This window comes from Callithrix jacchus, chromosome 12, assembly GCF_049354715.1.
Source record: "Callithrix jacchus isolate 240 chromosome 12, calJac240_pri, whole genome shotgun sequence".
NCBI lineage: Eukaryota > Metazoa > Chordata > Mammalia > Primates > Cebidae > Callithrix > Callithrix jacchus.
In genome coordinates, this window is record NC_133513.1 from 86,986,562 (window position 1) to 87,012,994 (window position 26,433).

Sequence of the window (26,433 nt, forward strand, 5' to 3'; positions counted from 1 at the left end):
GCAAACGATCTAGAAGTGAGTACACAGCCTGTGGACAGGCATGTCCCCTCCACCCCACAGACTTTTTACTTGATGGAGAGGGCACAGCTGGACGAGGGCCAGTGTGGAGCCTTCTGAAACCTGGGGCCCAGGGTAGGATCCTGATGGCATGGTATCAGGGCAGTGCAGCCTAAAGGATACGTAGGGTTAAATGAATAAAATGCCAGGCCGGGTGTGTTGGCTCGTCTGCAATCCCAGTGCTATGGAAGCAGAAGTGGGAGGATCACTTGAGGTCAGGAGTTCAAGATCAGCCTGGGCAACATAGTGATACCCCATCTCTACAAAAAAATAAAATAAAAATTTGAATCTGTGGTGATGGGGAAGACTTCCTGCAGAAGGAACAACCTGTTCAAGATTCCTGAGATGTTAAAAAGCCTAGTTTACCTCCCTAAAAGAAGGGGACAGGTAAGGTGAGGTTAGAGAATGGACAGGGACCTGGTGGGCCAAGGTAAAGATTCGGCTTTACAGAGGACACAAGAGACATGGTGGACCAGGAAAAGGTCATTTTGAATGATTCAAGAACATTCCTTCCAAACTGAGTGTGTGTGACACCAATAAGGTATTCGATGTGAAAAGAGAGCAAACTGTTGTTTGGCTCGACCTAAGAGTACTGAGAAAAGCAAAAGAAGGAAGAAAGATATTTGGGGAGGGGCAATTGTGGAGGAGTTGTGGGCATGGTCCAGGGGGTTAGGATGTCAGGTTAAGCCCAGACCTTCTGGGAGAGGTGCTTAAAGGATCGGGCTGGGGCCAGATTCTCTCCTTATTCTGTGCTTACTATTGAAATAAGCAAAACAGTCTGCTACCGTTAACACCTTTCTGCTCTAGTAGCACGCTCTATGCCTAAACCATAGTACTTTATGTCTATGTGATTTTCTTGTTTTTCTGTGTATTGCAGTGCCCTGAAATTCCTTCTGGATTGGCAACGCATCCCATTTTCCACTTCGTAAATGTGACCACCTTTTTATGCTTTGGTCAACATTTTGACATTTGTCACTGAATCTTCATTTCCTTTTTGTGTCATTTATTATTTCATAATTAGCAGTGACCCTCTCACCACTTAATGCTTAGAAAATTATGAATACATCAGACCATAATAAGAATTGGCCCTGAGGTTTATAAGCAGATGTTGATGTGTATGTGTGTGTGTGTGTTTATGATAACAGTGCTTACGTAATCTCAACAACAGGGGCCCTGGGGACTCACACTCAGCAATGGAACAGTTGGTTTAAATTAGGTTTCCATGTGAAATACGGTATCGCTATTTTTTTCCTAGCGTTGTGGGAAAGTATATGGAAAATGACTTGACTGATAGAAAATAAATCTGGATGAGTGATCAGGATTGTGACACAAAACAAGTGGTGGTCTCTACCTGCCCTGTGAAGCAGACCTCTCCAGGGGGAGTTGAGTTAACCCTTTCCAGCCACTGGACTGGAAAGTTAATGCATGGTATCAGAACAGCCTGAAAGAACGAGGACTTTCCAGAGAGCCTGATTTGCCATCAATTTCAACCAGAAAGGAGCTAAACCCATGGAAAGAATATAGCCAGAGGCCTCAACAACTAATGAGTTTGGTGACTTTGAGAAACTGTTTTTTAACTTTTCAGGATCTCATTTTTATTTGTGGGAAGCATTTGAATTTCCAACTCAAAGTCTCAGTAGGGTTATGAGGCTAAGAGTTTGCTGCTGGTTTCCCCTTGTAGGATAGGGCTCATCTAAAGCCAGTCAGACTAAAGGAAGAGTTAGACGGATGCACCAATGACTCAGTCTCTATTAGCAAAATAATTTCTTGTTCTAGTGAGCCAGGGTTTCACAAAGGTGACTTTTAACCAAGGAACCAAGTGAGAGGACAAGTCGGTTGTTCATAGCTGCAGGAGAGGGGTCAGCACTAGGAATCCCAGACAGATCCTGGGATGCTGCAGACCAGGGTTTTTCCCAAGGGTCTGATTCCAGATCTGTTCTCCTGATGCCACCCAAGGGCCCAGTGAAGTCCAGAACAGATGGAGGGCAAAGGTACATGCTGGGAGCCCGCTAGGCTCAGGACTGGGCTTGGGTGTGGCAGGTAGCCCAGCATGTTTTACTTCAGTCTGTTTCAGAAGGGAAGAGGAAGATTATTAATTACTCCAGTGCCTCTGGCTCATACCAGAGAATAGATCTGTTTTATCACTAATACTCCCTGTTGTTCTGATTTTCCTGTTCGTTTCTGTGTAGGGACAGGAAACAGGTATGAGCAACCATTCCTTTCATTTTGTTTTTTCATCTCTTTAGCATATTTTGGGCTTTTCTCAGTATTTTCTCCTTTTATTCCTGCTCTGCCTTCACATATGCAGCTCCAAGCTGAGTGCTTAGGAGGACCTACCTAGAGCCAAGTCTGAAGAAACTGTCACCTTTCAGCCTGGCACGATGACTCACGCCTGTAATCTGAGAACTTTGGGAGGCTGAGGCAGGAGGCTCACTTGAGGTCAGGAGTTCAAGACCAGCCTGACCAACATGGTGAACCCTTGTCTCTACTAAAAATACAAAAATTAGGCAAGTGTGGTGGCAGGCACCTGTAATCCTAGTTACTTGGGAGGCTGAGACAGGAGAATTGCTTGACCTGGGAGGTGGAGATTGCAGTGAGACACAATCACGCCACTGCACTCCAGCTGGGCGACAGAGCAAGACTCAGTCTCAAAAAAAGAAAAAAAAGAAACTGTCACCTTTCATGAGATGAAAGAGCACTGGACTGGGAGTCCTAGTTTTGACTTCAACAAGAATTGTGACCTTAAAAAGTTAATGATAAGTCAAACTCTTACCATTTTATCCACTCACAGGCAGTGTGCCATTGACCTTGACCACTTTATTTCCTGCAGTTGTCATGGGTCACCATGAACTCTCTGTTTGGGCCTCTGTTTTAGGCCAGAGAAATGTGTTGCTGCCCAGGCTTCAACACTGATGCTGAACCACGCGTAGCTAGTAGGGCCATGTGAGGTCAACACCAAGCTTATCAATCCAGATGCTAGTCAGGATGGAGAAAGTAACTTGGGTGGACACCAGTATCCAAGCACCAAAATAAAGGTGGCAGCAAAATAATCTTAGACTAGAAGCAGATGATTTCGAGGTGGCATATCATAAGGGGAGGGCGTAGGTGTGAATTATTTTTAAATATTATCCTCCAGTCTGTGTAGCAGGAGAAACAAATCACATTAGAACAACTTTAAGCCCAGAATTGGAGAACATTAGAGTTTGTGTAAATACATCAGCATTTTGTGAGTGGTTGATAGTGCAACCTCTGGAGCAGACAGGCTTTGCCACCTATTGGCTGAAGACCTTACACACGTCCCTGAGGACAATAACATTTTCTGACTCTTAGAACTATTGAGAGAAATAAAGGAGGTAATATAGGTAAAGTGCTTAGAATATAGGTGTAGAGCACATAATAAGTGCTCTATAAATATTCATTCATATTATTTTGTCATTTGAGGAGCACAATAGATAAGACATTTGTAAAAGTTTGTGTGTTTTTATTTTTCATTTGATATTATGTATTTTAATGGTAAATGTCTTTGATGGGTTAAGTACATTTTGTTTTAATGTTCATCAGTGAGCTATCTTTCAATCAAAATTATTTTTAGACCTTATTTTCATATAGTCTCAAGAAATTTTTTCGATCGGAAGGATTTTATGAGTTGCCCTTTTCAGCTTCTCGTTTTAAGGAAGATAAAGAGTTACAAGAAATTAAGAGATTAAGGACCTATAGGTCTTTCATTTCCTAATAACAAATTGGTATTTTTAGAAAAACAAAAGAATGCTTTTGAAAAAATAAGTTGCCAAGCTTCTAGGGCATAATTCCTGTGAATGTCTCTGTGTGTTTTCCAGGTGAGCTCCTGGGTGACGTGGCTGATCCTCACGGCAGGCTCCATGGAGGAGAAGCGGGAAGTCTTTTCATATTTGGTGCATGTGGCCAAATGCTGCTGGAACATGGGCAACTACAATGCTGTGATGGAGTTCTTGGCTGGCCTCAGGTATAATCAGTGGGGAATGCTATTATCTTGGCATGGTTTCCTCTCACCACCTGAATGGCACTGAGTTAATTGTCCAGGGAGTCACCTATACCGAAGCTAGATAATTGGAAATGATTATCCTGGGAAATGTCTGATCTTTCAGCACCAAAGGCCCTGTCACTCAAAGATGCTGCGGAATTCAGCCCCTGTGCGCCAGCCACAGTCCTCCTTCACTGGGTCTGCCGTGACCCTGTGCTCTTGGCCAAGCTGAGTGAAATTCCTTGGTTGCATAACCCCATCAACCCCACCACTGACTATTCCCCTTCCTGTCCTGTAAACCCCACTGTTACCTGTCTCTTTTCAGGTCTGCCTTATGAAGTGTTCCAGGGCTGTACGCTCAACTGCCCTTAGTGATAACAGTGGCTAACATTGACAATAGGCCTCCAATAATGTTAGCTCTCATTATTATCAAACACTGTATGTCAAGCATGGGCTGTGGACATTCCCTACATTGTATCTTTAAATTCTCAAAACAGGTTTATTAGGTAGATACTGCTATTATTTCCACATTATACAAAAGAGGAAGCTAAGATGAAGAGAAATTAAGTTATTCACCTGGCATGGCTGGGAATGCAGGCACCCTTGATTTTGGAGCCCATGATCTCAACCACTACGATATCCTACTCTTATGCCTTTTCCATCAAGCTAATAACAAAATCACCATCTCTTCACCAAGTCCCTGCTTTATCCCCTTTCAACCTCAGTTACCTGGTGTAAAGTAACTGTGCTCACTCCTGTGGGAGGCAGCATTGTATGTGAGGAAGAAGAGAATGAGTTCTTGAGTCAGAATATCGGGAAATCAAATCCTAGTTCCTTCAAGGAATAGTTGTGTGATCCAGGCAAGCTACTTGACTTCATGGAGCCTCAGTTTCTTCGTCTGCAAAATGAGGGTAATACTAAAAAGTACCTACATCTTTAGTTGGAATTCAGTGAAATAATATAAAGTATTTCACACGCATGCCTGGTGTATAATAAAGCCCCATAAAGAGAAGCTATTGTTATTATGGTTTCATGAGATTCACCATCCCCATGAGGGTTCTCACTACAAATGAATTTTACTTCATAATGTTAACTGAAGTTTTTCTTTGATTATCCGGGTCCCTATGTAGGAATTCCGGGTTAGGGGAGGAGATGAAAACTCTCAGAGTTCTAGTTTTTTTTCTGTCCTTTTCAACTTTCTTAACTGAGTAAACCCCAATGATCATGTCCTTGAGATTTAAAATAGTCATACAAATACATCAGACGTGACTCAAAAGAAGGAAAAAGTGAAAACAACAACAACAAGGTTAGAGAATGGAGGCTATTATTCACATGATTTTTATTCTCTTCATGATCAACTTTCTATAAAGTGTGTAGGCTGGGCACAGTGGCTCACACCTGTAATCCCAGCACTTTGGGAAGCTGAGGTGGGTGGATCACCTGAGATCAGGAGTTCAAGACCAGCCTGGCCAATATGGTGTCTCTACTAAAAATACAAAAATTAGCTCGATGTGGTGGCAGTCACCTGTAATCTCCGGAGGCTGAGGCAGAGAAATCACTTGAACACAGCAGGCTGAGGTTGCAGTGAGCCAAGATTGCACCACTGCACTCCAGCCTGGGCGACAGGAGCAAAAGCACCATCTCAGAAAAAAAGAAAAGAAAAAGAAAATGTGTATTACATTTCTTTTAAGAAAAGAATTATCGTATTTCGATAGTCATTTTATTTTAATGATGCTTATCATTCTGTGTCTGACTGGCAAGCTGGTGATGGCTGTTGGCCGGGGACCTCACTTCCTGACCCCATGACATGACTGTCATCACAGCACAGCGGCTGGCTCCTTCCGAAGTGAATGATCCAAGAGAGGGAGACAGAGTCTGCAATGCCTTTTATGGGCTAGCCTCAGGAATCACACAGTCACTCCTGCCGTATTGTACTGATCACATAGGACCAGCATGGACTCCTTGTGGGTGGAGATTGTACAAAGCCACAAAACCAGGAGGTGTGGACCACGGGAGGCCATCTTGGAGGCTGGCTGCTGCATAACATGTTCTAGATTCTCTTATTACAAGAATGGCCTCAGAATGACCTGTGGGGCCCTAGAGTGAATGGGACTTCAAGATTCAACTTAGTTTAAATCCAAAATCCAAGAAGACCACAGACCTTGCTGATCTCCCTAAATGAAGAATAATCTCAAACCGGGACAGACCTCAACACTGATCCCAGTGCATTTTGTCTCACACCCCAGACCCACTGCTGCCTAGTTTCATGCTCCTATTTGGCTTAAAACTAAATTGATCTTTACAGGTAGATAGGCAAAAGTACCAGGTATAATAGGTCTTCTGTTCACAGCTATTCTGTACACGGGAGATAAGTGGCCAGATATTCTTATGATGCAATGATTATGGAGGCAGAGCTTATGTGTGCACTTTTAGACTTGAAAGCAATTAACTATTATCAACATAATAGGGATTATTCTTTAAGCAATTAAATGGGAAGAGAAAGCCCACTTGTTATTAAGTGACTTTGGTTTTTAATAGATATTGTACATTTTGCTTCCTCTAACTAAATTCTTAGCTCTATTGAGCCTCTAGTAAGAAGTGCAAAGATTTATAATCAATATTTACTCAGTCATGGTACCAATTTAAAATAACCCAAAGGAACAACAATAGGAAAATAGCTAAAGGAAATAATGTAATACATCCAGATAATGGAATATTATATAGCCATCAAAAATGATGTTTGTAAAAAGCGATTTTTTTTTTTAAGACAGAGTCTCACTCCCTCACCAGGTGCCAGGCTGGAGTGCAGTGGCGTGACCTCGGCTCACTGCAACCTCCGCCTCTCAGGTTTAAGCAATTCTCCTGCCTCAGCCTCCGGAGTAGCTGGGACTACAGACGTGCATCATGACGCCCAGCTAATTTTTTTGTATTTCTAGTAGAGATGGGGTTTCGCCATGTTGACCAGGATAGTCTCGATCTCTTGACCTCATGATCCACCCACCTCGGCCTCCCAAAGTGCTGGGATTACAGGTGTGAGCCACCATGCCCGGCCAAAACAATTTTTTTTTAACAGAGTCTTACTCTGTCGTCCAGGCTGGAATGCAGTGGTGTGATCTCAGCTCACTGCAACCTCCACCTCCCAGGTTTGATTGATTCTTCTGCCTCAGCCTCCTGAGTAGCTGGGATTACAGGCACCTGCCATGATGCCCTGATAGTTTTTTTGTATTTTTAGTAGAGACGGGGTTTCAACATGCTGGCCAGGCTAATCTTGAACTCCTGACCTCAAGCGATCCACCACCTCAGCCTCCCAAAGTGCTAGGATTACAGACATAAGGTAAAAAACAAAGTTTTAAGACATAAGGTCTTGCTCTATTGACCAGGCTGGAGTGCAGGGGCAGGATCATAGCTCACTGTAACCTCTTACCCTGAGCTCAAGCAATCCTCCCACTTCGGCTTCCAAGCAGCTAGGACTACAGGAGTGCAAAAGCACAATGGCTATTTTCTTAATATTTTTTTAGATATGGGATCTTTCTATGTTGCCCAGGCTGGTCTGGAACTCCTGATCTCAAGTGATCTCCCCTGCCTCAGCCTCCCAAAGTGCTGGGATTATAGGCAAAATCCACTGCACCTGCCCAAAAAGTTTTTATATAGTTGGAAAACAGGTAACACATAATACATGAAGCTATCTGGGAACAAAACAGTCTATCCCTAATAACCTCAGCAATATTTATATACCCATGTGGACAAGAATAGGATGAATGCTGGAAGGAAATATACCTAATATCTGTGTACAGTAGCATTATAAGTGGTTTTTCTACATTTTTTATATATTCCAGATTTTCTACAATGAGTATCTAGTCCCTTTATAATCATAAAGATAAATAAAACTTTTAAAAGTAGTGTCAGTTCTCAACTCAACAATAAAGAATTGATCTTTGCTGGAGTTTGCCCTTTGTCCCCAAGTGAACCATAACTACTCCATTACTCACACAATAAGAGACCAATGAGAACCATGTCTCATTCATTCCTTTACTTCATTTCTTGTACCTCCCGTTCATTCCCCCAAAAAGAATTCTCACTGTCTTATAAGAATCCAGGTATAGGACAAGCTGGATTTAGTGGGATGAAATTATAAAATCCTTTTACTTTTATGACTTGATTGCCTTTCAAACCTTTCAACTGGCTCTCTCTCCTGCAACCTTAGATTCTGCTACATTGAGAGATCTTTTCCAGTCACTTTCACAGTTAACAAACTATCTCATTCTCCTACGCTCTTGAACATGAATGAATCTTGCAAACTTAAGGCTGTGTTAAAAAAGAAAAAGCAAGACAGGGATCTCCAGCCTTTTTGGCACAAGGGACCAGTTTCATGGGAGACAATTTTTCCACAGACTGGGAACGTGGGAGTGGGGGCAGATGGTTTTGGATGAAACTGTTCCACCTCAGATCATCAGGCATTAGATTCTCATAAAAAGCGTGTAACCTAGATCCCTCACATGCACAGTTCACAGAAGAGTTTGTGCTCCCGTGAGAACCTGCTGATCTGATGGCTGCCATAGCTCAAGCTGTAATGCTTGCTTATCTGCTGCTCACCTCACACCGTGGGGCCCAGTTCCTGACAGGCCATGAACCAGTACTGGTCTGTGGCCCAGAGACTAGGGACCTCGGTCTAAGAATATCTACCATGTGATACTATTTACATAAAGTTTAAAAATGCACAAACAGGCCCGGTGCGGTGGCTCAAGCCTGTAATCCCAGCACTTCGGGAGGCCGAGACGGGTGGATCACGAAGTCGAGAGATCGAGACCATCCTGGTAAACATGGTGAAACCCCATCTCTACTAAAAATACAAAAAATTAGCTGGGCATGGTGGCGCGTGCCTGTAATCCCTACTACTCGGGAGGCTGAGGCAGGAGAATTGCCTGAACCCAGGAGGCGGAGGTTGCAGTGAGCCAAGATCGCGCCATTGCACTCCAGCCTGGGTAACAAGAGTGAAACTCCGTCTCAAAAAAACAAAACAAAACAAAAAAATGCACAAACAATTCTGTAACTTGCTTAGTGATGTCTGCATATATTGGAAAAGTATGAAGAATATTAAGGAAAAGAGGACCCCAAAGTCCCAGTGGTGGTCCAGTCTGGTGAGGGACGAATAGAGTGTGTGCTCTTGGAGGAATACACTAGGGCCTCAACCACATTGTTGATCTTTGATTTTTTAAACTGAGAGGTTGGCACATGGGCATTGTCATGTTGTACTTCTTTCTCTCTTTTGGATGCCTTATATCTTACACAATGACTTTGTAATCCAGTTTAATCTAAATTTAAAAAAATTTGGAGACACAGTCTCACCATGTTGCCCAGGCTGGAGTACAGTGATGTGATCTTAGTTCACTGCAACCTCTGCCTCCCGGGTTCAAGCGATTCTCCTGCCTCAGCCTCCCAAGTAGCTGGGACTACAGGTGCACACCACCACACCCAGCTAATTTTTTGTATTTTAGTAGAGACAGGGTTTCACCATGTTGCCCAGGCTGGTCTTGAACTCCTGACCACAGGCATCTGCCTGCCTCAGCCTCCCAAAGTGCTAGGATGACAGGCTCAAGCCACTACACCCAACCCTAAATCAAAATTTTAATCTCTCATTCAATATATATTTTCTTCCCTTTCCCCATGTTTCACAGCCCAACAAATCTCAGAGACTTGCAGTAATGGGGAAGATAGGGTTTATCTTTTTTCTCCATCTTCTCTTCAATGGGGTCTCTGCAGAAAAAAAAGTAGACAGGAGAGGAGAGGGGAAAGGATGGGGGTAAAGGGAGCACAGAGTATCACCTAATGGGGCAGTTGAAATCTGGCCTTGGTGCCCTCACAGAGACCAATGGAGGGTGCTTTTAGGTTTTCTTACTAGTTACTCTACTCATTTCCCCCACCTCCCCACTGCACCATTACCTAGTGAAATGCAGTGTACCCTCTGGTCAGCCTCTTAGTGCTCACTCCCCAGAGGTCCTGTCCTCACAGGCCCTTTCTGCTAGGGTCATCTCATTGGGCAGGCAGGCCCTTCAAGACAGCTCAAGCCCCACCTCTTTCTACAGTGTCCTCTCCTGACTCACAGAAAAGACTCAGCACTTTGCCCTCAGAACTCTGCAAGCACAGGACGTATCTACTGGAATCTTCTCTCTCCCTTTGCCATCAGGCAGCTCCATCTAGCATCAAACCTTTAGGCAAGAGTCAGGTACCAGTCCATGTGATCCACAAACTGCCCAGGACGCAGTTCAAGGTCCCCATGGAATTCACTTAACACCCCTGCACTTCCTCCTCTCACAGAGAGGTGAGCCCTCCCACAATTCCTCCCGGAGAAATATTTACAACCTATCTGCTCAGATCCACTTCCTCTGCATGGACAGAAGGACAGTGGGCAGAGCAGTTCAGGCACCACCTTGGGACGGCCTCTCTTTAGAAGGTGAGGTGCAATGTCACCTGTGGTTCTCACCAGGCGTTTCAGAATAGGGAAAGTCCCACTTAATGTCCTGGTATGCAAAGAATACTTCACAAGGTCCCCAAAAATGGGCTGGTGGCTTCATATCAAAGCTTGATTCAGGAAAAATCAATTATACAGAAGAGGTGAAAACAATGGCCTTATGTTTATCACTAAGGGACTGGCTTAATCCAAGAGTGATATTTAAAAGATCAAGAGGACCAGATGGGCCAGGTTCCCCAGGCAGTCCTCCTCTGTCAATATTTGTACAAACCACATTACCCTCTGCTTTCTCCTTTTGGCCACAGCTGCCAGAAAAACTCAAACCTACATTCAGTGCACAGCTTCCATAACTAACGTGTCTGATATACCTATTTTTGTTTGTATCTGTCCTATTTAATTTTTAGTTTCAATTTATGAAAGTATTATTCATATTATCTGGGAAAGTAGATGGGGATAGGAATTCTACGTAAATATTAACAAGTAAAGAACACTTGGGGCCGGGTGTGGTGGTTCACGCCTGTAATCCCAGCACCTTGGGAGGCTGAAGCGGATAGATCACCTGAGGTCAGGAGTTCGAGACCAGCCTGGCCAACATGGCAAAACCCCATCTCTACTAAAACTACAAAAATTAGCCTGTCATGGTGGTGCACACCTGTAGTCCCAGCTACTGGGGAGGCTGAGGCAGGAGAATTGCTTGAACCTTGGAGGCAGAGGTTACAATGCGCTGAGATCACACCACTGTACTCCAGCCTGAGTGACAAAGCGAGACCCCACCTTAAAAAAAATTAACAAAAAGAATGAATTTGTATGGAATTTAGGCTCCTTGCTGTAACTATATTATTTCTCCTTCAGACTAAAAAATGTCATTTATTTGCAATAGGTCAAGAAAAGTTTTAAAAATGTGGCAGTTTATGGACCAGTCTGATATTGAGACCATGAGGAGCCTGAAGGACGCTATGGCCCAGCACGAGTCCTCTTGTGAGTACAGAAAGGTGGTGACACGTGCGCTGCACATCCCTGGCTGTAAGGTGGTTCCGTTCTGTGGGGTGTTTCTGAAGGAGCTCTGTGAAGTGCTCGACGGCGCCTCCGGCCTCGTGAAGCTTTGCCCACAGTACAATTCCCGAGAGGAAACTTTAGAGGTAAGGCCTTTCGGAATCATGGCCTGAGGAGCCACTGTTGCCGCCTGTCTTATCAGGTCCTGCCTGTGCTCACTAGAGAAATGGTCACTGATTGAACACAGGGTTGACAGTGTTGTTACTGTTTCTAGGTAGCACATGGATCCTTGGATGTTCTGAAGAAAAGAATGCCAGCTAGCACTGTGGGGGGCATAGTGTTGTGAAGTCAGTTTTTTTATTTATTTGTTTTGTTTGTCTGTTTTGAGACAGTTTTGCTCTTGTTGCCCAGGCTGGAGTGCAATGGCGCAATCTACACTCACTGCAACCTCGGCCTCCCAGGTTCAAGCAATTCTCCTGCCTCAGCCTCCTGAGTAGCTGGGATTATAGGCGTGCACCACCACACCTGGCTAATTTTGTATTTTTAGTAGAGACAAGGATTCACTATGTTGGTCAGGCCGGTCTTGAACTCCTGACCTCGGGTGATCCGCCTGCCTCGGTCTCCCAAAGAGCTGGGATTACAGATACGAGCCACCACGCCCGGCCTGTGAAGTTAATTTTAATGTATTAGGTTTAATGTGTAAGTACAAGTTGAAAAGGTTGTTGTTTTAGATTTTTTTCAAAGATTGACAGGTTTTTCTTACTGGGTGGGAATGTCTGGATGCAGGGAATAAAGAAAGTCAATGAGCGTATTAAGTTTTCCACATCATTGGAAGAAAAAAGAGGGGAAGTCAACACTGCCTTCTTTCCATCCCTTGTGGAAAGATGCTGGGGAGCCTGGAGCCTCATCTAGAGACAAGCTCCAGGTTCCTGATCCCCGGGGCCTAGTTCCTCCCAGGCCTGTTGCCTCCTCTTCCTGATTCCCAGAGCAGAAGAGATGGTGTAAGCTTTGACCCAGGGAATCGGGCATTGGAGAGAAGGGGGATTCACAAACTGGAGGGAAAAGATAAGGAAACCTTTCTCTAAGGTATTTTAAAATGAAAGAAGTTACTAAATGGAAAAAGCTTTATGGAGATTTTCGGAAGTTCTTTACCTAGGACCAAACCCGAATCTAGGATCATTCCTGCCATGATGATCCCACTATTGACCTTTTGAACCCACTATTGACCTTTCACACACATACACACACACACACACACACACACACACACACACACACACACACACAGAGACAGAGAGAGAGTCATGCACACACCTTCTCCATGGGAGTGGGAAGACTCTCCTGAAACTTCAGCCTTTTCCTTGTCACCTGAGAGCAAAGGCATCACTTGATATCAGGAAGACTTAAGAGCCCCTGACAGGTACAGGCAACACCACCGGCATCTCTCTGGGTTATGAGCTGGGATAAAACGGCAAGAAATGGAGAAAGAAGCTTAAAGGAAGCCTCCCAGGCCACACCCCTCACTCCATGTCTCTTATCCAAGGCAGAGCTCTCACCTCTGAAGGAAAAAGCTTCCTGATCAACTGTACAAACAATAAGAGCTGAAAAACCAGGAAGAAGCCACTGTGTTGTTATAGGACACCAACAATAAAGCAAAACATCACCTCTTCTCAGTGTTTTGCTTGGGCCCAGTCATTTTATCTGGTTCCGTAGAATAGCATACTTTACTCATGATTTTTCTCAATTCTCACTACAAGGATAAAATAACCATGCCCTTCCTCTGCGAAGTGGCTAATCTTCTCCTTAGGGAACCCTGAAATAATATTGTTTTTTGTGTTTTAAATGTGAAGTGGAGTGTCGATTCCTAGAGGGATTAAAGTTGTCTCAGTGGAAACGAGGGTGAGTTTTGATATTTCATGTGGTGAAATGAAAAAATGTTTTTCCTGGAGGCTCTTGTTTTCTTTCCCATTAAATAGGCACAAATGCCATTATTTATTACTTTATGATTTCGTTTCCCTAGCCAAGTAGGTTATCCAGGCATATTAAGTTGCAATAGCAAATTCTCGATATATTTTTCTGTAGTTCGTAGCAGATTACAGTGGACAAGATAATTTCTTACAACGAGTGGGACAAAATGGCTTAAAGAATTCGGAGAAGGAGTCCACTGTCAACAGCATCTTTCAGGTCATCCGCAGCTGCAGTCGAAGTCTGGAGACAGAGGAGGAGGACAGCCCCGGTGAAGGGAACAGCTCCAGGAAAAGTTCCCTGAAGGACAAAACCCGATGGCAGTAAGTTTTACACTGTAGAAGTGGGGAATGCCCACGTCTTCTTTTTTCCTGTTGATGAGTTGTTTCCTACTTCAGCATAGTTTCAGATGACACCTCATCAAAACCTGCCACTTTTATCATGAAGCCACACTTCTTTATCATCAAACCTTACCAATTCCAAATTCGAATTTATCTTTCTTATTTTGCTGCTTTGCTCTAAAATTACTGCTCATAATTTAACTTCTTACCACCTATTACCCCTTAAAAAAAAAAAAAAAAAAAAAAACCTAGAGCTATCCTGCCATTTCTAAAAAGTCAACACATTAAATTTCAGGAGGAGAGCTGTGATCTTTTATTTCCTAGTTTTCCAACAGTGGGTTTTATTAATTCTTAGGTGGGGTACTAGGGTGGGTATTAAGATATTTTTAAATCAAATCTACTAATTTAGTTAGGTCTAGGTGATACATAGAAATCAGTATTTTTAGCTCTCACAACCTCTGGGTGATTCTGAGTTGAGAGTTAAGGGTGTCACTTTGAGAAACACTGCTCTGTGACGTGTGTTAAAATTTACCCTGCACACACACGGCATCTGCAGATTTTTAATTGTTAAGTCCTTCCAGTTGCTCAAAGATTATTTTAAAGATTTTTCACTTAGCAGATTGCTGACATTAGTGGCAAACTGTATAGACAGAGAAGACCATCTACAAATAAGCACATCTGCAGAGGAAGCCTCTCAGAGCCATTTAAGTTCTTAATCTCTCTCTCTCTCTCTCTCTCTCAGTATCTAGGTATATATATCTATTTCTTCCAACAAAAGATTTTGTAGATGCTTATAGGAATAAATATGAGTAACTGAGGATATTAAAGAAAAGAAAAATAAAGATAGGAGAAAAGAAAACATACGAATATGTGTACTATGTAGTCTACACAGTGACTAAATTTTGTTCTGAGATTCTTAGCAGTCAAAGGAAAGAGGAAATCACAGTTCATTGTAAGTTTCACAGTATTTGTAAGAAAGATTAAACAGATGTCTGGGAGAAGAATGCCTTTTCCTCATCCTGGGATCTGGCTGAAATTTCTTCCTTAAATCCTACTATCAATTCTAGGGTACATCATATAGGAGTAGATAAAATAAAGAATTTCACGTGGCTCTTTTTACAATAACCTTCATCTGGGTCTGTGTGTGTGTTTGTGCATGTGTGTATGTTATTCAACCTTTCTGAAATACCTTCAGCACTGCCACTTTTACTGAGTCTCAGACCCTAGACTATCCTTTCCTTTCCCTTGAGGTTCCTTCAAGTGATAAATTTCTTGCATGATTTCATCACCTGTTATGATATTTTTGTTTCTAATTTTCTCCTTAGTCTCTTGTCTTCTTCCTAATGATCTTATCAACTACATCCTAAGAACATTTCTCTTCCACTGCCCATTTTCCAAACCCTGCTGCAAGCACTCTTAGAAGGGAAGAAAAACACAAAAATGCAAACCTTTCTTTTATAAAACCTGTGAAGTCATATTGAAATCCTCACTGAAACTTGTGTACCTAAGTACCAGTGATAGCTTCCTTACCTCAAGTGACTGCTATTCTGAAAGGAAGCTCAACACACAACATAGGTGGTGGGACTGTTTCACAGAATTCACTGGAACCAGATCAGCAAGCACTACTTCTGTGGCCATCTGCCAGGATGTGGGAATCCATTGCTGATTCAGAGCCCCATGTTAAAATGTCCAGCACAGGGTTAAGTGTGCCAAAAATGTGCAGATTGAAAGGCCCATAGGAATTATGCTTTGTTGATCTGGCTGAAACAGAGACTCTACAAACAGCAACCTCCAGCCCCTGTTCACTTGGCAACCACCAGCCCTGTGAAAACTACAGCAAAGAAAGAAGGGACAATCTCAAGGTCCTTTGGTTCACCCCGCCTACAGGGTGCTCTTATAATTCTTCCCAAACCTCACAGCTACTCCTGCCAGAAAACCACTAGAAACACTCATAGAAATCTCAAAAAGCGATTATAAAAAGTTCAAGATTTCTTTTTGCTGGATAGCGGTGGCATATGACTGCAATCCCAGCCATTTGGGAGGCCAAGGCAGGCAGATCACTTGAGTCCAGGAGTTCGGGAGCAGCCCGGGCAACACGGTGAAACCCTGTCTCTACAACAACGACAAAAAGACTTCAAGATGTCGGCAGGAAGGGAATTGGGTTGAGAAAATCTTGAAATGTCAACAGGGTCTTCAAGTAGGCTTGTCTAACTCCTGTACAGATGAAGAAGTTGTGCCCAGTGAGCTGAAGCCACTTGCCTAACTAATCAATAGTAGCACTGGGTCATGAGCCTGACCAGGTGCTCAGTCACAGGGGATGATGCTTTGTCCTGCAACGTTTAAGGCATTTCTTTTGATTGTAGAGGGGCTAACCCTCAGCCTCTTTTTATGTCTAACTCCTGAAGATTAGGAACATCTGAATTCTGAAAGTATTTCAATTACATTTCGTATGAATTACAATGCTCATTAATACTTTTTTATTTGCTGGCATAAAGAATAAATAAGCTATGCCTGTGCATGCTTTTAAAAAGGGATGTGTTTAAAAACCTACAAAGGAATGGAAACCTAAAAGCAGCACGTGGCACCATTGTTGGAAATAGAAATTAGGAGTATTAAGGTGTATAGAGAAGAGTATAGAGTCCTATAGGAGCTGCAAGTTCTTATTGCCATCATTTTCAATATTGTTGACTTCTTTGGCATGCTGCACCTTAAGAAGGATCTGTACATTTGGAGAAATGAGATCTAAGTAGGTGATGACCGAAACCTAGAACAGAGGCTGTTTGAGCTGATTAATAACTCAGACCTTTCAGTCACATTGCCTGGGACTGAATTTTGACACCGCCACTTACTATTTCTGTCACCTAGGTAGGTAGCTGAATCTTACTAGGTCTCAGTTTTGTCATCTGTAAACTGGGAATGACAATACTACTTGATAAGGTTTTTGTGAGGATTACGTGAGAGATATATATAAATTAAGAAGAACGCACAGCACTTTCTAAGTGCCAATATAAATGGTGGCTATTGTGATTAATGTGTGCCTCACACCCTTAAAATGCCAAGCTGAGCCTCTGAATGTGATATGGTTTGGCTGTGCCTCCAACCAAAATCTCATCTTGAATTATAATCCCCAGGTGTCCAGGGAGAGACCAGGTGGAGGTAATTGAATCATAGGGGCGGTTTCTCCCATGCTGGGCTCATGATAATGAGTTCTCATGAGATCTGAGGGTTTTATAAGTGGGTAGTAGTTCCTCCTGTGTTCATTCTCCTTCCTGCCACCTTGTGAAGAAGGTGCTTTGCTTCCCCTTCGCCATCCACCATGATTGTGAGTTTCCTAAGGCCTCCCCGGCTATGCTGAACGGTGAGTTAATTAAACCCCTTTCCTTTATAAGTTACCCAGTCTCAGGCAGTTCTTCATAAGAGTGTGAAAACAGACTAATACAGGCGGCTCCAGCACTTAGGTGTGGACACTCTTGGCAGCAGTCACCATTTCAGAAGCACCCCTCAGTCATCCTCCTCTCCCTTACTGCAAAGAGCTGTTTTCTGTGTCCTTCAACCCCAGTAGCCTCATTAAAGACATGCCTGGAAGATAATCCAACCCCACAGGGATAGGAAAGAAAAAAAGCTAAGCATAAGAAAGTAAAATACCTGAGAAAAGATCATCGTTACCAGGATTAACGGCACGTACGCAAGTACGCATGTGGATGCCCCAAATCATAAAAGGATAGGAAATCAGTTATTCTTCACTGGAAAAGATGCAGACAGGTCTCAGCCTTTCCGACTCCCAACTCACAACACCCTGTATCTGCTCCAGCTGCCTCAGCCCAGCCCAGCCCAGCCCAGCCCAGCCCAGCCCAGACCTTCCCAGTCTCACTCCCCGGCTTTGCTGGGAATACCTGGGATCCTGTATTTCTCTCTTTCTGCTTCTTTGGCCAACACCTCAGACCCATCTTGCTTCTGTGATTTATGACAAAGAAGGCCATTTTCCCACTGCCTGCACAGCATTCACCCTAGGCTTGTTTCTCACTTAAATCCCAACTTGAAACTTGGATATCCTTTTTACAGAGAAGCTCCATTTGTATTGGTGGCTTTGTTCTACGATACTAACTTAGTAAATGCAAGCCAGACAACAATATTATTAGCGATATTTAAGATGGTAATATGTATTGAGAGCCTATGTTTAAGCAAACACTGTCCTAAAGTCTTTCCATATATTAAATGCTTTAACCTTAACAGTTCCATTTTACTCTCACAGCCAGCAGGGCCAGGATTTATATTCGGGCAGGCTGGTTCCAAAACCAACAAACTGCTCAGATATCAGAGAATGCTTATAGTCAAGGAAGGTGCTAGGTTAATTAAAAGCAAGAATTTTCCAGAAGGGAGCATTAAAAACACAAGATTTTATTAGAGAGAACAGCTGTAGCAAGTCCTTTGGAAAGGATGTAGATTTACTTCTATCTTTAAAAATTTTAAATTAGGCTTGTTTACCAGGTTCAAGAGATTCTGTTAAATTTGCAGGAGGCAAAGGAACCCTTACAAAGAAAATATTTAACCAGGTTAACAAATACCTGTTGATCATCCAATATAAAATTTTCATCAGGGAACATTAGACAAGTCTGTCTACTTATAGTTTCTAACTGAAGGATACCGTGGAAGCTCTTTAGGAGTGGGGTAAAAACCTTTTCTATTTTTACTCCTTGGTCCTCTCCTTAAGACATACAACCTAAGTTTGACAAGGTAGTTTTTTTGCTGGTAAACCACATCTGTGTCTTTGGTTAACATTATTTAGTTCCTAAATGACTCTTAACATTCCACCTTATCCCTTCTTGTAAACTCACAGGAAATTATCTTCTAAGAGAATCAGGCACAAAATTGCATAACATTCACTCTGTCATCTAATAGACAAAAGCTACTAGCTTCCTGCTCGAAATGAACTTATTTCATTACAAGCAATTGTCAGTTTTATTCTGAGCATTCCTCTCTGGAAGATTGCTTTTTGATGGAATTATTACCAGCTGGCATTAGTTCTTTTTGCATTCTAAAATAAAAACTGGTGCCAAGAAAGATGGCATCCCCTCTCTCCCAGCTTACATCATCTCTGAGCAGCAGAAACAGGCTCCAGAAGAGCCTTACAATTTTTCTTTCCAGACACTATTTTTTTAATGCTTGTGGTTTTTCGCTGGAACATGCTTGACTTAACTCAGAACTTAAAAGGAATATGGAAAACACCATTTATCTTGCTAAATTAAAATCAGAAGTTCTATGTCCAAATATATATGTTGTATTTTACTGGGTACTAATACTCAACAATTGAATCCCTTTTGCTCTTAAAACAACAAGTAGTAGGACATGAAGAATGTGGAAATGGTCCCAAAAGAAAGCCCCTCTAGCGGAACAGCTGGGCTGAGGTAGCCTAGAGAAGAGGAAGCGGGAAAGGAAAAGTGTGAGGAAGGAAAACTTGGTCTTCCTTTATTTATTTATTTTATTATTTTTTTTTGGTCTTCCTATATTTAATGAGTGTACTTTACCTAGCCAGGCGCTGTGCTGAGTGCTTTCCAATTGTTACCTTATTTGATCTTCATCATCCTTCTGTGAGATGAGCACTGTCTTCTTGCCATTTAATAGTGAGACTCAGAGAGGTTGAGTATTTTGACGAGGTCACACAGCAAGCAGGTAACATTTAAGATTAAACCCAGGGTGACTGCAGCAGGCATATATGAAGCTGTTGTGTAAGAGGACGCAAGTTTCGGTTTTCCAGTGTTACCAAGAGCAGTTTCAGAGGGATGGAGCTAAATACCACACAAACGAATTTTTTCTTTTTTCACTTTTTATTGTGAAATAACATTGGGAAAAGAGCATAAAATATGTAATTCCATATCTTGATTTTTTTTTTTTTTTGAGACAAAGTCTTGTTCTGTTGCCCAGGCCTGAATACAGCGGCACAATGCCAGCTCACTGCAACCTCAGCATCCCGGGTTCTAACAATTCTTGTGCCTCAGCCTCCCAAGTAGCTGGGACTACAGGCGCCTGCCACCATGCCAGCTAATTGTATTTTTGATAAAGATGGGGTTTTACCACGTTGGCAGGCTAGTCTTGAACTTCTGGTCTCAAGAGATCCACCTGTCTTGGCTTCCCAAAGTGCTGGGATTACAGGTGTAAGCCACTGCGCCCAGCTAGATCTTGGTTTCTAATAAAGGGAGGCAAGGTTTCTCCTAGAATGGCTGAATCTAGGACTGGGACAGAAAATAGACAAGATGAGCCTGGAGCATCTTGTTGTAGTAAGGAAGTGTTAAAAGAAAACACGCAGGGTGATGGGAATATGTGAAAGGAATACAAGAGCCAACAGGAAGAGCTCCCAATGGTCACAGCAACAAAACAATTAAAAAAAAATTTTAAAGATAGAAGTAAACATGGTATCATGTTATAAATCACCCAAAGTATTAATATTCATGAGCTCATACTGACAAAAGTTAATGATATGGGTAAACAATAAATTAACAAATGCGGGAGAAGAGATACATCTGTGCAAAAGAATTTCAAATAGGTAGATTCTTCATCCTCAAGGAGGTGCAACATAACTTCTCACTCCTTAAGAGTGACCTGGGCGTGGTGATTTTTTTTCCAAAGAGTAGAGTATGAAAAGGAGTTAAAAGTGATAATAATAACTATACAGTGGCACATGACAGACAGGGCCTCAGCCAGGTGATCAATGTCAATACCAGCAGGGAGATGTTGGTATTGGGTTCCCTCAATATGATGTGATAAGAATTATACTTTACCTCTATGGTCTTCCTTCCCCAAATCCAAAACCTGCATCTACTTATGGGAAAAGTATCAGGCAAGTCCTAATTGAGACACCTTCCACAAAATACGTGAGCAGTACTCCAAACTGTCGAGAACACCTAAAACATGAAGAAACTGTCATAGTCAAGAGGAGCCTAAAGAGACCTCACAAGTAAATGTAATGAGAGATCCTGGAAGAGAAGAAGGACACTAGGAAAAACTAAGAAAATCTGAATAAAGTATGACTCTTAGAAATAATGTGTTAGGATTTGTTCATGAATTATGACACATATACGAGACTAATGTAAGATATTAATAGGGAAAACTTTGTGTAAGGTATACTGTCTTTGCAATTTTCTATAAATCTAAAACTATTCCAAAGTAACCCATTTATCAGAAAATATATGTGAAGAATCATCAAGTGAATGACTATAACTAGCACCCAGGGTTAGAACATTGCCACCATCTCTAAACTTCTTATTTCCCTTCCCAATTATGTTACCAGCTTTCCCCTAGAAAAAACTATTACAAGTTTTACAACATTTTGTTTTCTTTGTAGTTTTTCTACCAATATGCATTTTTAAATAGTACAGTATAGTTTTGCCTGGTTTTGAAACTGATATTTACTTAAATGTCTATATTTCTGTGTCACAAATACATGCCATATGCATTCTTGTGTGTCTTGCTTAAACTTTATGGTGTTCTATGTAGTTGTTGCTTACTCAGTTTCATTGCTGTACAGAATTACATTGCACAAATACACCAAATTCTATGTATTTAGATACAAAATCAACTTTATTGTTGCTGGACTTTTGGTTGTTTCTGATATGGGCACTGAAATGGATTTTCTGACCATCAGATTTGTGAGACACTAAAATCTGATATTTCATTTTTTAAGAAAGAATATCCACTGTGTGGGGCAAGGAGGTAGGACCTGCTGTTTGAAAGCAAGAATGGTAATCTTATTCAGGGGCCACAGTCTACACTGAGGAGCATCACCAAGCTCCATGCTACTGTCATTGCCTCATCAAGAGGCAGTAGGTGGCCCAAGTGTCTCCTGAGCATGAGAGTCTTCTTTTTCAGAGACACATGGAACAGCCTATACACCAGCTCCTTCACAATTTTACCCGCTTTGCTAGTAATGTCCATGGACCAAACAGCAGAAACCTTTATCTTACAAACAATTTCCTATGCTTTGTAAAGAATGAGACTCTTGGGCAGGTTCCTGCCAAGGTGGCCATGGAAGAAGCAATCCCTTGCCTTCACTGCTCCATGATCCTCCTGGCTCAAATAATCCAGGTTCCTGACTCAGTGGAGGGAACATGCTAAATTTTCTATGCAGACTAGCCTTTTCTGTGTACACCTACACACACGCACAGAGAGTAAAAATTCTAAGGCTGAGTCCAGGAAAACTGTCTTGCTTATCTGGCCACCATTACCATATTTCCCAAGGAATGTCCATTTAAAATTTTATTTTTTATTTTTTAGGACAAGGTCTTGTTCTATTGCCCAGGCTGGAGTGCAATGGTGCCATCTTTGCTCACTGTAGACTCCACCTCCTGGGCTCTGACAATCCTCTCACCTGAGCTTCTTGAGTAGCTGGGACTATACTCAGCTGACATTTGTATTTTTTGTAGAGATGGGGTCTCACCATGTTGCCCAGTCTGGACTCAAACTTCTGGGCTCAAGAAATCAGCCTACTTTCCAAGGAGTATCTTTGAACTAATTGTACTTGATTTTTAACAGAGATACTTCTCAAGCCAGCCAAGTCTTGTTGTTTCCTATTTTAGCCCCAGTATATTCAGATCATGCCTTTTGTTTATGATTTAATTGAAGGCAAACAAGCCTAACAATGAAGATCCCAGGCTATAAAGTTAGACCAAAATCTCACCTAGGCTTGGCCTCTTCTGAGATGAGTTATCTTGAGCAAATTACTTTCCCTTTCTGAATCTCAGTTTCCTTATAAGAAAAAGAATAATAAAACTTACCTTGCACATAGACTGGATTTAGTACAAAAATGTGCATAAAGTATTGAAACACAGTTCCTGACACGAGCAGGAAAACTAATACATAATGAAGATTATTATTGTTAAGAATAAAAACACAATAGGTCATCTAGTAGTTGCTTTCTTATGCTTATGGTCAGATACCTTGCTAAAGATGATACAGTTATAAAGAATATTCGAATACAGTTATAAAAAGTTACTCAAATTTTCCTTTCCTGAGACGGCTTCTCACTCTGTAGCCCAGACTGGAGTGCAATGGCACAATCTCAGCTCACTGCAACCTCCACCTCCCAGGTTCAAGCAATTCTCCTGCCTCAGCCTCTCAAGCAGCTGGGACTATAGGCGTGTGCCACCATGCCTAGCTGATTTTTGTATTTTTAGTAGAGATGGGGTTTCACTCTGTTGGCCAGGCTGGTCTTGAACTACTGGCCTCAAGTATTCCACCCTCCTTGGCCACCCAAATTGCTGGGATTACAGGCATGAGCCAGCACACCCAGCCTCAGTTATTAAAAGTTACTGTGTGCTATTTAGTATTTTGTAATTCCTATGCTAATTTGAATTCATAGTGAGATGAAAAATAAAGTCCAGTGTCAGTGAAAACGGCTTTGGGTTGTTCTCACTTTTGATTATAAGACAAACCAAATTGGTGTCTCTTTTCTTCAGGTTTATAATTGGAGATTTGTTGGATTCAGACAGTGACATCTTTGAGCAATCCAAAGAATATGACTCTCATGGTTCAGAGGACTCACAGAAGGCCTTCGATCATGGGACGGAGCTCATCCCATGGTACGTGCTGTCCATCCAAGCCGACGTGCACCAGTTCCTGCTGCAGGGGGCCACGGTCATCCACTACGACCAGGACACACACCTCTCTGCCCGCTGCTTCCTCCAGCTTCAGCCCGACAACAGCACCTTGACCTGGGTAAAGCCCACAACTGCCTCCCTAGCCAGCACTAAAGCAAAACTTGGTGTACTTAATAACACAGCTGAGCCTGGAAAATTCCCACTCCTGGGCAATGCTGGATTAAGTGGCCTGACAGAAGGGGTCTTGGATCTTTTTGCAGTGAAGGCTGTATACATGGGCCACCCTGGCATTGATATACACACTGTGTGTGTTCAGAACAAACTGGGTAGCATGTTTCTGTCAGAGACTGGCGTGACACTGCTCTATGGGCTTCAGACCACAGACAATAGATTATTGCACTTCGTGGCACCAAAGCACACAGCTAAAATGCTCTTCAGCGGATTGTTGGAACTCACTAGAGCTGTGAGAAAGATGAGGAAATTCCCTGACCAAAGACAGCAGTGGCTGCGGAAACAGTACGTCAGCCTCTATCAGGTAAGGGGCGTAGCCGTCCGTCTTCCCTGAGTAGCATAATACTCCAGAACACACACTTGGCAACCAGACCCCCAGGTCTGTGCTCCTAGCACTGCCAGTTACTACCTGTGGTGACCTTGGGCAGCTTTTACTCAACCTCTTGGTACCCCAATCCCCTTTTCTATAAAATGGAAATAACAGTACCTGCTTCAGAGGTGGCTGTGAGAATTAATCGAGGCAGTGACTCACGTCTATAATCACAGTATTCTGGGAGGCCGAGATGGGCGGATCACCTGAGGCCAGGAGTTTAAGACCAGCCTGGCCAACATGGTGAAACCCCATCTCTACTAAAATTACAAAAATGTGCTGGGCATGATGGTACATGCCTATAATTCCAGCTACTCGGTAGATTCAGGCAGAATTGCTGGAACCCGGGAGGCAGAGGTTGCAGTGAGCCAAGGTTGCACCACTGCATTCCACCCTGGGCAACAGAGTGAGACTCTGTTGCAGGAAAAAAAAAATTGAGTTAATATGTGTAAAGCCACAGTATAATTCATATGTATAAAGAATAGTGTCTATACTCATAGGAGATCCTATTTGTATTTTGTATGAAATACATTTTACTTAGTTTTTATAGTAAGTGAAAATGCTTATGTTAACTGATGTCCTTGCAGATGTGAGAACTACAGTGACCCTCGTCACAATTTGTATTTTGTATTATTTTTATATATTACATAAAAATAGTGACTAATGTCATGGTAGTTCTCACATCTGTAACGAAACCAGTTAATATATGCATTTTCACTTACTCAAGGTTCAGTGGAAAGCATTGTTATCTGAATATTTTTATGATTAGTGACTAGCTGCTATTTAGAAAACCATCCCTATTGAAACTGAAATTCTGGTTCATTTCTTAACATGTTATGTGACTTTTGGAGAGTTCTTTAATTTACTGCATATTCCTGACTAATTGTAGAGGTTAGGGGTTAATTTCTTTAAGGCTGAAAAAAGCTTTCCCAAATGTGGGATGATTCTTATGTGGAGTTCTTCCTTATTAGGTTTGTAGTGACAGCAGCCCTTACTGGGCAGCTTTTCCATGCTCAGCTGCTTACATTGAGTGAGTTCGTCTTTCATTAACCCTATGTTATCAAGTACTCTAACACGATAGTTTTAGGGTGGCAGCAGGGTTGGGCTGAATGAGATAGAAGAGACACAGGCATAACCAGAGTAGCATCCTTTCGGGAAAAGAGGGTACAGATTGCTTGGAAATTGAGTCTTAAATTCTGCAACCAGGTGACACTTGAAGTGTCATTGCCAAATGAGTTGTATCAAAGTATTCAGTTCTTTGCTATGCTTTTCTAGCTTCCTGGCAAAAAGAAATATCTTTTGTATTATTGTCACAGAACAAATAGAACTACTACTTGAACTACTCAAATGGCTGATTTCATGTACTTTTCACAGTTCTAATATGTTTCTGACAATTAAAAACATTTGTCACCCTGGGAAGTTAGACAAGGCACATGTAATGCCCCTTGTTTATTCTTTCCCCACACCCATGACATGATTATAAGTAAAGACTATATCCTGAGTGACTAACCTCATTGATTAATAAGCAGATAGGCCTGTGTACACAATTATCCTAATGTCACACAGCACAAAGACAGTTTTAACTTTTCTAAAATGGAAAACAAAATACTTTGCACTGGCTCACACCTGTAATCCAGCACTTTGGGAGGCTGAGGTGGGTGGATCACCTGAGGTCAGGAGTTAGAGACCAGCCTGGCCAACATGGCAAACCCCCACCTCTACTAAAAATACAGAAAAATTAGGCAGGCTCCTGTACTCCAACTACTCGGGAGGCTAAGGCAGGAGAATTGCTTGAGCCTAGGAGGTGGAGGTTGCATTGAGCCAAGATCATGCCACTGCACTGTAGCCTAGGTGACAGAGCGAGACTCTGTCTTGAAGGAAGAAAGAAGGGAGAGAGAGAGAGGGAGGGAGGGAAAGACCTGCTTCCTTTGTACTCCACAGGGAGTTTTCAGTGTACTCAGCTGGTAAAAAAAAAAAAAAAAAAAAAAAAAGGTCTTCAGGAGCTATTGTGAATGTCAATTTTTAATTATGATTATTCCTCAGCCTTCTAGAATCAGGAAAATCCACACATGGACATACACCAGTGTTTGAGCTCAGTTACAATCCCTGTCACAAAATCTGTGTGGTTTAGTTGTTCCACGTGTCTCCTTCTCAAGCTTATAGCATAGGTAACTGAATTAATACATAGGAGGTACTTGGTTTCCCATTTACCCTGGCGCTCTTCAGCTTTTATTGAAGGAGGCACCAGCTGAGACCATGAACAGCAGATGAAGAGATAAGAGTTGCTGCTGAAACAGAGACTGAAGGGAGCTAGAGAAGACTCAGTACTGCCCAGCTGCAAACACAGCTCCACCCTCCCTCGCCACTGCTGCACAGAACCAAGATATTGCAGTGTAAAGGCAAAACGGCTCATATTC

General features: G+C 42.4%; 1 protein-coding gene across 11 annotated transcripts in view; it reads left to right on the forward strand.

Moving 5' to 3' along the window:
* Positions 1-26,433, forward strand: part of PLCE1 (phospholipase C epsilon 1) — a 375,911-nt gene that overhangs the window by 268,090 nt on the left and 81,388 nt on the right. For all 11 annotated transcript variants that reach the window (XM_078346073.1, XM_078346074.1, XM_078346075.1 and 8 more), the window contains 4 exons: positions 3,894-4,039; positions 11,407-11,665; positions 13,602-13,807; positions 23,275-23,950. In XM_078346073.1, the coding sequence (XP_078202199.1) occupies positions 3,894-4,039; positions 11,407-11,665; positions 13,602-13,807; positions 23,275-23,950 (1,287 nt within the window). The remainder of the gene's footprint in view (positions 1-3,893; positions 4,040-11,406; positions 11,666-13,601; positions 13,808-23,274; positions 23,951-26,433) is intronic.